Source organism: Cydia strobilella, chromosome 18 (genome assembly GCF_947568885.1).
Source record: "Cydia strobilella chromosome 18, ilCydStro3.1, whole genome shotgun sequence".
In the NCBI taxonomy this organism is placed as follows: domain Eukaryota; kingdom Metazoa; phylum Arthropoda; class Insecta; order Lepidoptera; family Tortricidae; genus Cydia; species Cydia strobilella.
This window is the reverse complement of record NC_086058.1, coordinates 11,122,005-11,135,457: the sequence shown is the minus strand read 5'-3', so window position 1 is coordinate 11,135,457 and position 13,453 is coordinate 11,122,005. Positions and strand designations below refer to the sequence as shown.

General features: G+C 39.0%; 1 protein-coding gene and 2 non-coding genes across 3 annotated transcripts; 1 reads left to right on the top strand and 2 right to left on the bottom strand.

The window, feature by feature from the left end:
• Positions 1 to 77: 77 nt before the first annotated feature.
• On the bottom strand, positions 78 to 150 carry Trnav-cac (transfer RNA valine (anticodon CAC)). Its single transcript has one exon. It is a non-coding gene; the product is annotated as a tRNA-Val (tRNA).
• Positions 151 to 343: 193 nt separating this feature from the next.
• On the top strand, positions 344 to 11,584 carry LOC134749591 (trimeric intracellular cation channel type 1B.1). Its single transcript, XM_063684594.1, has 7 exons — positions 344 to 589; positions 3,177 to 3,333; positions 7,199 to 7,371; positions 8,944 to 9,043; positions 9,477 to 9,597; positions 10,789 to 10,952; positions 11,493 to 11,584. The coding sequence occupies exons 1-6, from the start codon at positions 469 to 471 to the stop codon at positions 10,942 to 10,944; spliced, it is 828 nt and encodes a 275-aa protein (XP_063540664.1). The 5' UTR covers positions 344 to 468; the 3' UTR covers positions 10,945 to 10,952; positions 11,493 to 11,584.
• On the bottom strand, positions 1,265 to 1,336 carry Trnap-cgg (transfer RNA proline (anticodon CGG)). Its single transcript has one exon. It is a non-coding gene; the product is annotated as a tRNA-Pro (tRNA).
• Positions 11,585 to 13,453: the final 1,869 nt, after the last annotated feature.

Genomic DNA, 13,453 nt, shown 5'->3' with positions numbered 1-13,453 from the left:
GAACGAAATGTACAATAATTTTATATTTAGCTACAAATGGAATGTCGATAAAATACAATCTAACAAAAATAAAAAACTGTTTCCGCCCGGGATCGAACCGGGGACCTTGTGCGTGTGAAGCACACGTGATAACCGCTACACTACGGAAACCGTGTTTGAGGTGCTGAAATTATCTGTCTACTTCTAATTATTTGATATGCGACTAAAAATTAATGAAATACTTTTAAAAGTTACAAAAAGTAAAATCGACTAACGCAGTGCCGGCTAATCTTATCTGTGAATTCATCGCCAGTGTGGTTTGACAAAAATAATAAAAGCGTTCAATCAGCTTCGTCCACATCCAGTCTCCAAGCTCAGTCTCGCGGCTGCTCTGCCCGCGATCACACGCGGCCGCCGTACCGCCCTATTGTCGGTGTTTAGTTGTGCCATACATTCTCAAATAATTGTAGTTACCTCAAATATTCCACCATGGATCCCGAAGCCTTCTTAGACCTGGCCAACCAGGTCATAAAACTAAAAATGTTTCCGTATTTTGACATCGCACATTCACTATTATGTGCACTTTCCGTCAGAGAGGATTTGGGTGCTGGTAAGTTTCTACTTTTAAATGAACCGCCAATTTCTTAATGTTCTCGCTTCCGCATCCTTGCGCTATTTTGCCCGTAAACGTAATGTATGGGGCGAACTAAAAATAAATACTGTACCCAGCTTAAAAATAGATTGGTTCCCTGCGGATCACACAACTATACCTATCTAATGCTAACCAGGTGGCTAATTATAAAACACCATATTATATGTAATAGTTCATTAAACATTGCCGGTGAATGTGATTAGATTACCTAATTGCACAGTATAATAATAATGCTATAACTGCATTTGTATTTAATCATATTGATATAAATATACGTAAGGAATCTTATCATGAGTGATAAACAATCTACGTTTTCATGAAAAAAGATAGACAAAATAAATTCAGAAAAAAGTTGTTGTGGAGAATATTTAGGTTATCATTATGATAAGTTGATAACAAGGATCTGTTTGGTCCTGCTAAGTCTTCCAAATGCTTTGCAGCGAGCAAAGCGTCTAGGGTATGTCAGTATATTCCTATAGATGGCGTTAAAATAAATAAACGAAATAATATTCATTTCGTTTTGTCAGTTGTTTAGATTGTTAACTTTCTCTATTAATTCTGATAATTTCTAATGAAGATTAATTAAGTTTATTCATAAAAAGCTAATTAAAAGTACAAAAAGGCAATTCAGCCGGGCTCGTCCGGGATTTGAACCCGGGACCTCTCGCACCCGAAGCGAGAATCATACCCCTAGACCAACGAGCCATACGTACCGAGCGCGAAATTACTGAATCAAATCTACAACTTGCTACGTCATCATAACTGGCGGAAATTATTTACGCGGGCGTGTTTAAATTTTTTTGTGTTGATGATGTTGCATTTATGGTCTATCGTTTTGTGCGAGTAGCATTTTTAAAATTATAGGTAACACCATAGAGTAACTTATACTAGAGCGGTACTGTCATAGTAAATTTTGTAACCCCAGTAAATTCACTGCCATCTGTCGACACACTTTGAAACTAAAAATGAAGATTTATAAAAATACGATAGAATGTATTTAAATATAGAAAAATGTTTTTTTTTATTTGCATTAATTATTTTTATGATTTTGACCCATGTTCTTTCACTGATATGCGTTAAAATTGTTAAATAACAAACGAAACCGTCAACGCCATCTATACGACTGTAGGCCAAAACTAGTAGCGCCCTCTGAACGAGAATAAAATTTTCTTGATTTTCGAGGCACGTTTTTTCCTTAGACTGTATCCATCTATTACGGAGTTATATCTATCTTTGGTAACACAAATGTCTTGAAATGCAAGCATGCGCAATAACACTACAAACAAAATGCACAATATATATATATTATGTTTAAGTTACCTATCAGTTACCCGAACATATCAACTGTCTAGCTATCACGGTTCATGAGATACAGCCTGTTGAGAGACAGACAGACGGACAGTGGAGTCTTAGTAATAGGGTCCCGTTTTACCCCTTGGGTACGGAACCATAAAAATGACAATGTCCTACTTTTATTATTAAATAATTTTACGCTTTACACTTGTTTTAGTCACTCGCGCGACATTTTTCGGAGAGCCTAGGGTGGCCTAGGTTTCCTTTCTCAAGCACTAACTTTTACTTTGTACCCCTCACAGACGGTAGAGAAAGCAGTTTTTAGGCTCCAAGAGAGTGGTTAACGGTAAATTAAATGGCTCGCCCCCGATCCCTACTTGTGCATTAGGGTGGGACTAAATAGGTACCTACGGGGTGTTGATTCGTGTCCGCGCCTCTTTTATCAGTAGGTAGGTAAAGGCAGTCATGTAATAAACTATAGCGACCCGCCCCGGCTTCGCACGGGTAGTTCAACCAATTTACACAAAACCTTTAATGTAGTGATAATGTATAAAACATTGTCTTCTTACCTTATTATAACTTTTCTGCTACACATTTAGTTTTACAGAGCTTTGGCGCTCCTAGCTAGTAATGCTGTAGAATTACCTACATGTATCCGAATAAAATAAAATAAAATTATGGGAACCAATATATTTGACGCTCTTTACCTGTTCAAGTAGCTCGTTATAAACCTTGCGAGTTACGTCACACCATCCAGACCTAGTTTTAATGTATATAATGTATAGAATAAAGGTGAGAATTTTAGCAAATACCTATATACCTACGGTACCACGTATACAACCACTACTTATACAACACTGAGGACGCGTTCGGCGCGCTTGACGGTTGATAAAATAAAATTGATAGATATATATGTCGCTCTACTCAACGCACCAGATCGCTATTAAATGTGCAAACAGACCATTCCTACTACCTATACCTCACCATTCCATGAATATTACCTATAGGTGAATATAGATATTCATCACATAGACCCAAAGTGTCCCCTTATAGGTACCTCTTTCTTCAGTATGGACTTTGAATCTACCGCCCGTTCCTGATGTTCTTATTAAAGGAAGAAATACTTATTATCGGAAACTATTTACAAGCAGGGCACAAGCCGAAGCTTGCGGTCAGTTTTTGGCAGCTATGATGATGGGCGCCAATCCTAAAATAAATACATCTGTTAATAAATACCTACTGTCTGCTTCAGGCGCACAGGCGTTCTCGCGCAAGCACCCTCTGGCATGCTGGCTCTCCACCATGCTCGTGATATTCGCCGGCGGCATGGTCGTAAACGGTCTCCTCGGAGAGCCCGTCCTCGCGCCGCTCAAGAACACGCCACAACTCGTCATCGGCACAGTTACTTGGTAAGATTCCATCATGCTTGATATTCGCGGGCGGGATGGTTGTCAACGGTCTCCTCGGAGAGCCCATCCTCGCGCCGCTCAAAAACACACCGGAACTCGTCATCGGCACAGTCACTTGGTAAGTTTCCAAGCTGGTGATCTTCAGTGACCAAATTACTCTTCAGTTAGAACATCCTCGCGCGGTTCAAAAACACGCCGCAGCTTGTCATCGGCTCAGTCATTAGGTAGCTTCCATCAAGCTGATCTTCGGTAGTCAAATCAAAGAACTCTTTAGTCAGAACATCCTCGCGCCGCCCAAGAACACGCCGTAACTTTTGTCACACCGGCACAGTTACTTGGTAAGTTTCCAAGCTGGTGATCTTCGGTGGTCAAAGGACTTCAGTGAGTATATCCTCGCGCAGCTCTAGAACACGGCGTACTTAGCTCCTCATCGGCGCCCTAACTTGGTAGATTTGCGTCGACTCGTCGTAGCTACACAAGCATTATCTATCCAAACCATAGATGCAGCGATCCACTTGAAGTCGTGCTGCTTTGTAAACGCGTTTTATTTTTATGTGTTAGGAAGCGGAGGGCCTACCGCGAACCACGTTCGACGTGTTGCCTCTCTGTCGCACTTGTAAATTCGTGCGTAAGTGTGACAGGGAGGCAACACGTCAAACGTGGTTCGCGGTATGCCCTTAGAATCTGTGATTGATATGGTATAATATTGAAGCAGCGCTTCTAGCATCATTCTACCTCATCTAAACGGCTTTCACCCAGCTCCTTCTTAACCAAATTAGAAATGACCAAACTTACGTTGACTATAAGTACTTAAACGTCGGGATGTATTGATAAATTTAATATACGCGATATAATCCGTTTTCATAGTTTTATTTCATAAGTACTTACCTACTTACTGTTAAGGTGGTTCGATTTTCATACAAAATTCAATCTGCTTTAATTAAGGCACTACACACTATTACTACACAAATATTTGCTCATTTATCTACTTTCGAATATTCGTTTGCGCTAAATTAATAGAATAACTTTGTTTCATACAGAAATCATACATAAATCAACGTAATTTTTTCATCAATTTTACGTATGTGTGTGTCACAAATGTCGTGTACAAATACGTTGCGTGCGGCGTTGCCACTCTATGACGTTGGCGACGTTGCCTGGCCGACCTGGCAGGATTTGCAGTGCCGTCATGTTTATTGTTTAGTGCATTTTTATTTGACAGTGTTGACACTGACACATAGGGTCATGTTTATTGTGTCAATTTGTTTGTATAAATTGAAAATGATAGCAACGTCTAAATCAAGTTACAAAAATCATCGGTGTTCTGGTCCGCGAAAATCCAGAAAAATTCAGACTCAATTGAAGCGGAATTCATGATGGTGAAGTTTCGTAAGGTAGGTACAGTTTCATTCCTTCATTGTACATTGTAATTTTCTCGTGCCGATCTTTTTAGAAAATAATTCTCACTTCTTCCGTAATGGTAGATATAAGCAGTGAACAATACCTATATAATGTAATTATTACTGTTTTGGTTGCCGAATAGTCAATGTGTCACTAACTCTAGGTTTTTTTTAGGTATTGTGCAAAATGAAGAGGCATTCTTGGAAATAAAATGTTTTCCTTCATTAGCCAGAAAAAATCAGGACATCCTCACTGCAATAAAGTAAAATAAAACATTTCCTGAGGATGAAAATTATGGAATTTTGTCTATGAATGAAAAACACAATTATTACTAGGTAAGTAAATGATAACTTTATTAGAATCCATATTGTTGCATCATCTTTCTTCCTATAACATTAGAGATTTTGTGCTATCATGATATTATTTTTCTTTCAGGTACAGGGACAACTACGGATAACAAATATGAAAAAAATGTTATTTCATTTGTTGTGTGAATCCATCTACACCAACAAGACATCCACTGCTGGACATAGGCCTCCCCAGGGATTTCCACAACGACTGGTCTTGCAAGACCGGCCAAAATATCAAGAAATAAATTATATACATAAACATGATAAATATCCCGTTTTCTATAATAGTTATAATTAGAAGGCCATGCAATGTTGTTACTCACTGTACCTACTTGAATCCAAAAAAAAATATAAAAAAGTTTTAATTTTATTTTACAATTACTACTTTATTATTAGTACATTACGATACAAGTGCGAAAAGTAGGAAATTGGCAACGAGTGGCGATAAATTGAAACACGACCGAAGGAAGTGTTTTAATCGACACGAGTTGCGAATTACCTTTTCGCACGTGTATTGTACAACGTTTTACAGTACATAATTATGGCCCTTTACATTTTCGACATATGCACGTATTGTACTAATTACCGCACTAGGGCGGTAACGTATATGTAGCACCATATGTACTAAAAAGTATTTTACAGTACATATGGTGCAACTTTCTCGCCCTAGTGCGTAAAGAGCACTTTTCATGCATATGTCGAAAGTTTAAAGGGCCATATGTACTGTAAAACGTTGTACGATACACGTGCGAATAGGTAATTCGCAACTCGTGTCGATTTAAAACACTCTCTGCGGTCGTGTTTTAATCTGTCGCCACTCGTTTCGAATTTTCTCTTTTCCGCACTTGTATCGTAAATAACTATTTCAAACTGCAAGGGTACGATGATAGATCTCAATTCAATATAATTTTGCAACATTTGGCATTATTACGTTATAAATTGTATGGAGATGAAATCTATCATCGTACCCTTCCAGTTTGAAAAATACTATAGAGGCTGGGCAGTAAGGGATTGCTTTACTTGTAGAACTATATTTAGCCCTTTAAAAAAAAACTGATATCTAACACTTACAAACCTGGACTTCCTTGGGCTAGTGCTACTAAGAATCGTCAGTATTCTCCATCCTTTCTGAGTTGGAAGAACCCAAAAAGGTGAGATTTGTGAAAGTCAGGTTTTCAATATATGAGGCGTTTTCAACCAAACGGGTACCTACTTATTGTTGTCATATTTCCATAAAGCTTCAAAATGAAATCAACCTAATCGACAACCGACAATGTGGTACCTTTTAGTTCAAAACGTCACATATTTTTATAAAACGTTATAAACTAATTTATTAATAATACTGAATATCTGGGAGAAAAAGAAAACATAAGTAAAAACTCAAAAATGCTCGTTTTCCCAGAGATAGGACCTAGCTAGATCGAACCCCTTACAGCAAATTTCATCGAAATCGTTAGAGCCGTTTCCGATATCACTGAAATATATTTCGGTTATATCGGAATCGGACAAGAATTCGAAGAATAAAAGGTATAAGAAACATAAGATAACACAAAAAGGACAAAAAAAAATTACCCCTGTCGTATCAGTCTCGAACCCGAATCCTCTTGCACGTATTTCCACGAACATACCGCAACGCCATTGCAGCATACTTACACTGCATGAAATTGTCTACTACAAGCATCACGGAAACACTGTTTGCATGTGTGAGTAATAGTAGGAAATAGCATGACAGAAACACTCTGTCGACTTTAAAAGTGTTTTTTGCACTAATGAAGTATTCAATGTTTATTATAATAGTTCAATATTTATGTAAAGAGTGCGCTAAACATACTTTTAAGTATACAGATACCAACACTATTCCACAAAAAAATAAAACCTGAAAATTTGCGAAAGTGACGCCATCTAGCGGGGTTTAAGCATTGGGTAACCTAGTCGAACCACCTTAACTGTCTTGCGGCTGCCAATTGAGAGCAGTAGTACACGCGACATTGCGCTCAACCTTGGCGGATATTGTCTCCGCTTGCTTTGTAATTTCTTGCGCAATTCGTGTTTTGTTTTCTATAATTATTTAACTATTAGCTACAAATCTGACTTGCTCATTTCTATATTTTCAGGTACATAGTTTTCTACACACCATTCGACGTGGGCTACAAAGTGGCAAAGTTCCTGCCCGTGAAAATCGTCGCATCTGCCATGAAAGAGATCTACCGTGCCAAGAAAGTGTACGATGGAGTCAGCCATGCCGGCAAACTGTATCCTAACGCTTACATCATTATGATAATTATTGGTGAGTGAAAACATAAGTTTGAAGTCGCTTAGGCTGCCTTTCCACTGAGGTGGATATGAACGGAGAAATAAACCAATAATCTGGATTGTAATCCAGTGGAGCGGAGAAGAGAACCCGCACGAATCTCATCTCCGTCTCAGTGGTAACGCAGCCAAACAATATAATTGAAAGAGCTATACATGGAGTTTTTGCAGAGGAGGGATAAAATCTGAAGCGAAGTAATCCGCCAGATAACCAAATAAATGGCCCACAATTATTATTATATTTTTTTTATATAAATACGTTTACACGACTTTACAGTAAACCAATACGTCATGAAACTAACACATAACAACATAGAATCATTACACTAAGTATTACATTACATTTCACACACGGATAACAAACATTACGTTACACTCGAGGGCCTAGCATCCATCCTCACAGAACCTCAAGCATTCGTTTCTCACAGCCACCCATCGCCATGCAATCATTTCGCATTCCGGTGCTGACGCCAAGAGCGCATTAAGTAGAGAGAGAGCGCGCGGCAGTGGCGAGTTTCTTCGCGACACAGTTCGCGCAGCCGGCACAGCTAAAAGAACGCGTCTCCCTCCGCGACCTGAGATCTATTCTGGAGACATCTGGAACAAACAGTCGCACGAGGCGGCTCACAAGTTCCGGACAATCTGACTCTCCTCGCAGTGTTCGACACGCAGTAGATAGCAAACTAAAGGTCCGTCTGACTTCTAATGAATTGTATCCAAGGGTTCCCAAGAGATACTTGGTTGGATACAGGAACGGGTAGTACCCATAAATCTTCTTGTACAAAAACCTTAGGAAAGCTTTTTGCACTTTCTCCAGCAGTAACACGTAAGTGATTCATACGGTAACCATGCGATCGACGAAGCCTCTAACTTGCTTCTCACCAAGGCGTTATAAGCGTTATATAAAAATTATGTTTCAAAGTTAACAGGCTAAAATCTTAGAGGATATAACCAAACGGAGTAGCCATTAACAGACGTTCCCCTCTGTCGAGAATAGTCGAACAATGGTCTTACACAATGTATGGACTGACGTTTATCTGACAGGCCTATTTTGACGTTACTCACGTTACGTATACATTTAACGTTCCCCTTCCCCGCAAAAATTGGCAGACTTTTAATAATTAGCTGTACTATTACAGACAAGGCGTCTCCGTTGGTTATATCCTTCAAGGCTAAAAGTGCCAGTACACTGGCCACATCGCAAACATCGCACTGTCGCAAAACCAACAACTAATTAGTTAACAGTTAACTGGCAACTTTGCAAATGTAATGTATCTACGAGTCGCCCTCCGACGACCAGATGGCGAGATGAACAATGCGAGTGCCATGCCAGAACTGCCAGAAGCTGGAAATAACTTTTGTATTGGTCCATGTCCTATGTCATACCAGATGTGAGGAAGAATGCTATACTTATTAAGAACGCCAGTCTAGGGCTCCAGCGACTTATACTATTGTGTTTTCAGTCTGAGTTTGACCTAGGAGGGAGACCTAACTTTGAGACAACAACACCCAAATTGCTTATCAGTTATCACATACTCGCATTTTACAGGTACCTTGAAGGGCAACGGAGCGGGCTTCACCAAGCTAGTAGAGAGGCTGATCCGTGGAGCCTGGACCCCAACTGCTATGGAAACTATGCAGCCTAGCTTGTAAGTACTTGTTAGCCTGTAAGCATACTATTAGCACAAAAATCACTAAATACGCACATGGAGTGGCCCGAGTGGCTCCAGCCCCTGATAAAATAAAATAAATACTTGAAGAGATCCCCCGATTTCTTCAGCATCTCAGTCTTTCAAATCAGTTCGGAGTAATTGAGGAACATATATGTTAGCAAGTTATAGCAACAAAATCACAACGAATAGAGAACCTTCTCTTTTATCAAGTCTGGTAAAAAGGTTTCCTTATAAAAAGCTTAAATTAAAGCCCTTTAGAATTTTTGCAATATCTAAGTTCCGCCTACTAAGTTAGCTATTATTGCTGGTTTAAAAACGTAATTACTCAGTTGAACATTATCTACCATATCGACGAGGAGATCTTATTCCAGTCAGTGAAGTAAATAAACACGTATTAAACACTTTCCAGCTACACGAAGGCGTCGCTGGTGGCATCGGTGATCTTCGTACTGGACAAAAAGACCGACCTCATCTCCGCGCCGCACGCGCTTGTCTACTTCGGCATCGTCATATTCTTCGTCTACTTCAAGGTACCTATAGTACACTGTTTGTACGAATCACTCGCTTACGCCCTTCATCGCCTGCCAGTGCCAGTGTCAGTGATGTAGAGCAGAAAAAGCAGTGAGGAAAGTACAGAACCTTGCGGAACGCTAAACTTTATTTCCATGTCTTCAGAGCAGTTGTCGTTTACCCTTATGTTAATATAGTAAGTATGACATGATGAATCGGCAATCCATTTACACGAATCCGTGTTCGGTCTGTAAGATGGCAGCAGCTTCCACAGAAAATCTTAATGCCAAACTCAATCGCATGCCATTGAAGTGTCCATGCTGACTTGCTGATTATTAAGTAATAACTTAAAACTTACTTGCTAAACTTAAAACAAGGTTATGAAGTACTTACCTAGATTAAAAAGATTCAAATTCCATTTTAGTCGGTAACGAAACGACGTTGCGATCTGCACAATGAGATCTATTATGATCATGATAACTGCTACTTAATTTACTCGTATCATGCTTAATAGTTACCGTGGACTTGGCCTTGTAAAGTAATCACCTCATTTATGCATATTTCATTTAATGGAAAGACAGCCTCGTGCCAATGAGATAAGAGCTGTTTTCAAACCGCTTTTCAAGTTATAAAATCAATGATCACCATTAGTTACAAAGTAGGTCGCGAAGTGCGTTGTTTATGGTCAGTCAATAAATTAAAAAGTTAAAAACATTGCAGTCTCGATTACAACTTAAACCATTGTTGCATAGTTAGATTTTGACGATTTTGGCCCAGAGATTGAAAATGTTTTGCAGGCTGATTTAGATATCAGGGCAACATCATCCGCATATAGTATGTTCCACAGTACCGGATGCTGATATTGGGTCGAAACTTCCATAAAATTAAAATTCGGCCCGAAAGAGCACGCCTGACCGTGGCCCTTGGGTCAAAATGATTGTAGACCCATGATCTAGATCTATGTATAGCTACACACAAAATAGAGAAAGAAACTACTTATACGTTATACTCAGTGGCGTAACTAGGGGGGAGGGGGGGGGGGGGGCAAAGGGGCAAGTGCCCCGGGCGCCATCTAAGGGGGGGGGGCGCCAAAATGGGCAAAAGGCAGCAGCAGGGAAACTTTTGTCAGTCGTCAGGGGGCGCCAATTTGGTGACGGCCCCGGGCGCCATATCCTCTAGCTACGCCTCTGGTTATACTATTATTTTTCCAGCTATCCTCAATCCTGCTGGGCATCCACGATCCGTTCGTGCCATTTGAGAACCTGTTCAGCGCGTTGTTCCTGGGCGGCATCTGGGACTCCCTGGCCAAGCTGCTCGGCAAAGGCCTGCCTAAAGAGGAGAGCAAGGACGTTAAGAAGACCAATTGATGCGACACGTAAGTTTTCATCGGTTTTTGATAAATATACGAAACGGTCGAGCATATTAACGGATTATTGGCATCAGCATGGCGTTTCCTTATCTTTGGCATCTTCATATCCTGGAAATTGAACTTAAAGGTTAAACGTACCTATTAGTTAGTAGGAGTAGTAGGTAGTATCTTCTTCCTCCTCTCCTGACCGATTTCGGCCACAGCGACTGCAAATTATGTCTATAGGAGCTGGAACTGAGCTGGTCCGCCCGCTCGTGCGCCCTTATGTGACTGCAGTATGCAATTTTTGTAGGTAGTATAATGAAATATGACATTGATAAAATATGACATTGATGCATCAAGGCGGTTTGTTTACAGAGCACCTACCGGGAAACGCGAATCCGAAATTTCGCTATCTGCCTCTTTATCACTCTAATATGCAAGCGTGACAGAGATGTTAGATAACGAAATTTCGATTTTTTTATTTCGCGATAGACCCTCAGATTGTGGTAGTGGCGCCCCCTACGCAGAGTTTCGCGTAATATTCTCTATTGCATTTGTTTTCAGGTCACAGCATACTACGCTTCTTTATCAACTGACACCGACAATGTAATACAACGGTCGAAAAGATACTTTAGTATCAAATAAAAAATAGAAAATCGTAAAAAAATAGAAAAAAACCTTTAAATCCTAAAAAAATGGCACAACGACCAAAGTTTTTTTATTTGTTTTGCTGTTTGACTAGTCATTTAAGTTTAATTTAAATCCTTACATAGGTATGTATATGTAAGTAGTATTGTTTGGAAGTATTCCTATTTCCTATGAATTGCCAAAAATAGATTACATAAAGTGTCCTTATATTGTGCTGTGACTCATGGATGACCTAAAGGCACCTAAATGTAAGTATGTGACGTTTTTAAGCAAAACGTTGTCCATAAGGACAATTTTTGATTGCATCTTTATTGCAGAAGAGCCTTAATGACAACTGACAATACGTTACCTTTTGCTTGGAAACGACACATATAATTTTTTGACTTATAGCCTACCGTTCTCCTTGACATAATCATGAGCACGAATGCGCGAGGCCCGCTTGGTGGCCGAACATTCGCGAGTTCCACACAAAACTGAAAAAATTATGTGAGAATGTTTCCGTGTCTGTGAAGGAGCAATTGACGCATTTAACACTTACATTGCTAGCTTACAAATATACAAAGTCGACTGGGAAGTACAAAAATATTCAGTAAATATAACTTTCAATTAAAAATGTAATCTAGCAATGTAAGGGTCAAGTCAACTGATCTAATGACTATTTTATTTTAAGTATGCGTCTGTGTGAAAAAAAAACCAAAACATGATTGAGCATTGTAATTATTAACTGTACCTATTATTATTTTAGTTTAGAATCGAACGACACAGAGACCGACTTCCTTTTCAACAAAATTGAAAAATAAATATAAAGGACACACAAAATGAACAGTATTGAAGATTTTTTATATTAAATAGAGTTTATTATTGATATAATGAATAGTAATTGTTATTTTATTATTTGTAACATGAAACGCCTGATCGACCCGCAGGGTGCAAGCGGCGAGAGACACGCGTTTCGTAAGAATTGACATTTGTTATGAAAATATGAAAGGAAGTATTAAATTGTTTTATTAATTTGATTGTTTTATTAAAATACCTTTACTTCTACATTGCAGAGTTTGTCCAAGTTAACTCTGCATCGACTTGCCTACGACAAAGTGTACCACAGCGCCACTATTCACATATTTCCACAGAAATTTGACGTTTATTTTAGGGTTCTGTACCCAAAGCACCCCAAAGGGTAAAAACGGGACCCTATTACTAAGACTCCGCTGTCCGTCCGTCTGTCTGTCTGTCCGTCTGTCACCAGGATGTATCTAATGAACGGTGATAGCTAGACAGTTGATATTTTCACAGATGATGTATTTCTGTTGCCGCTATAACAACAAATGCTAAAAACAGAATAAAATAAATATTTAAGTGAGGCTCCCATACAACAAACGTGACTTTTTTGCCATTTTTTGCGTAATGGTAGGGAACCCATCGTGCGCGAGTCCGACTCGCACTTAGACGGTTTTTTAAATATGGTGTTCAACTTCCACGCTCGTTTAGGATACCTACTGGAATCTTTTTTCTGGTTCTTACATAAACTCCTCTGAACTCTAAATATCATATGAACAGTATTAGTTGGTATTAGTCACAAAGCCAGTGATAAGGACTGAAATCAATGGCAAATCAGTGCCTTATATTTTACTTATGATATCATATCATGATAAGATAGATATATAGATAATTTCGTTATTCATATTACCCACAACATACTTGACATTGAAAAGTACAAGATAAGAACATGCAAAACAACTTAATTATGTACTAAAAAATTATCATTACTTATCCCATGATAAGATATAATCATTACTTGAACTAAAAACAGATTTATTTATTATTATTAAACAAAGGGGCACAGCTATCATTTTATTGCACATGAAAAACTTAACCAA

Coding starts and splice junctions, on each gene's coding strand:
- LOC134749591 (XM_063684594.1), top strand. CDS start 469: ATGGATCCCGAAGCCTTCTTAGACCTGGCCAACCAGGTCATAAAACTA. Junction 3,334..7,198: donor GTCATCGGCACAGTTACTTG/GTAAGATTCCAT, acceptor CTATATTTTCAG/GTACATAGTTTTCTACACAC. Junction 7,372..8,943: donor CATCATTATGATAATTATTG/GTGAGTGAAAAC, acceptor CGCATTTTACAG/GTACCTTGAAGGGCAACGGA.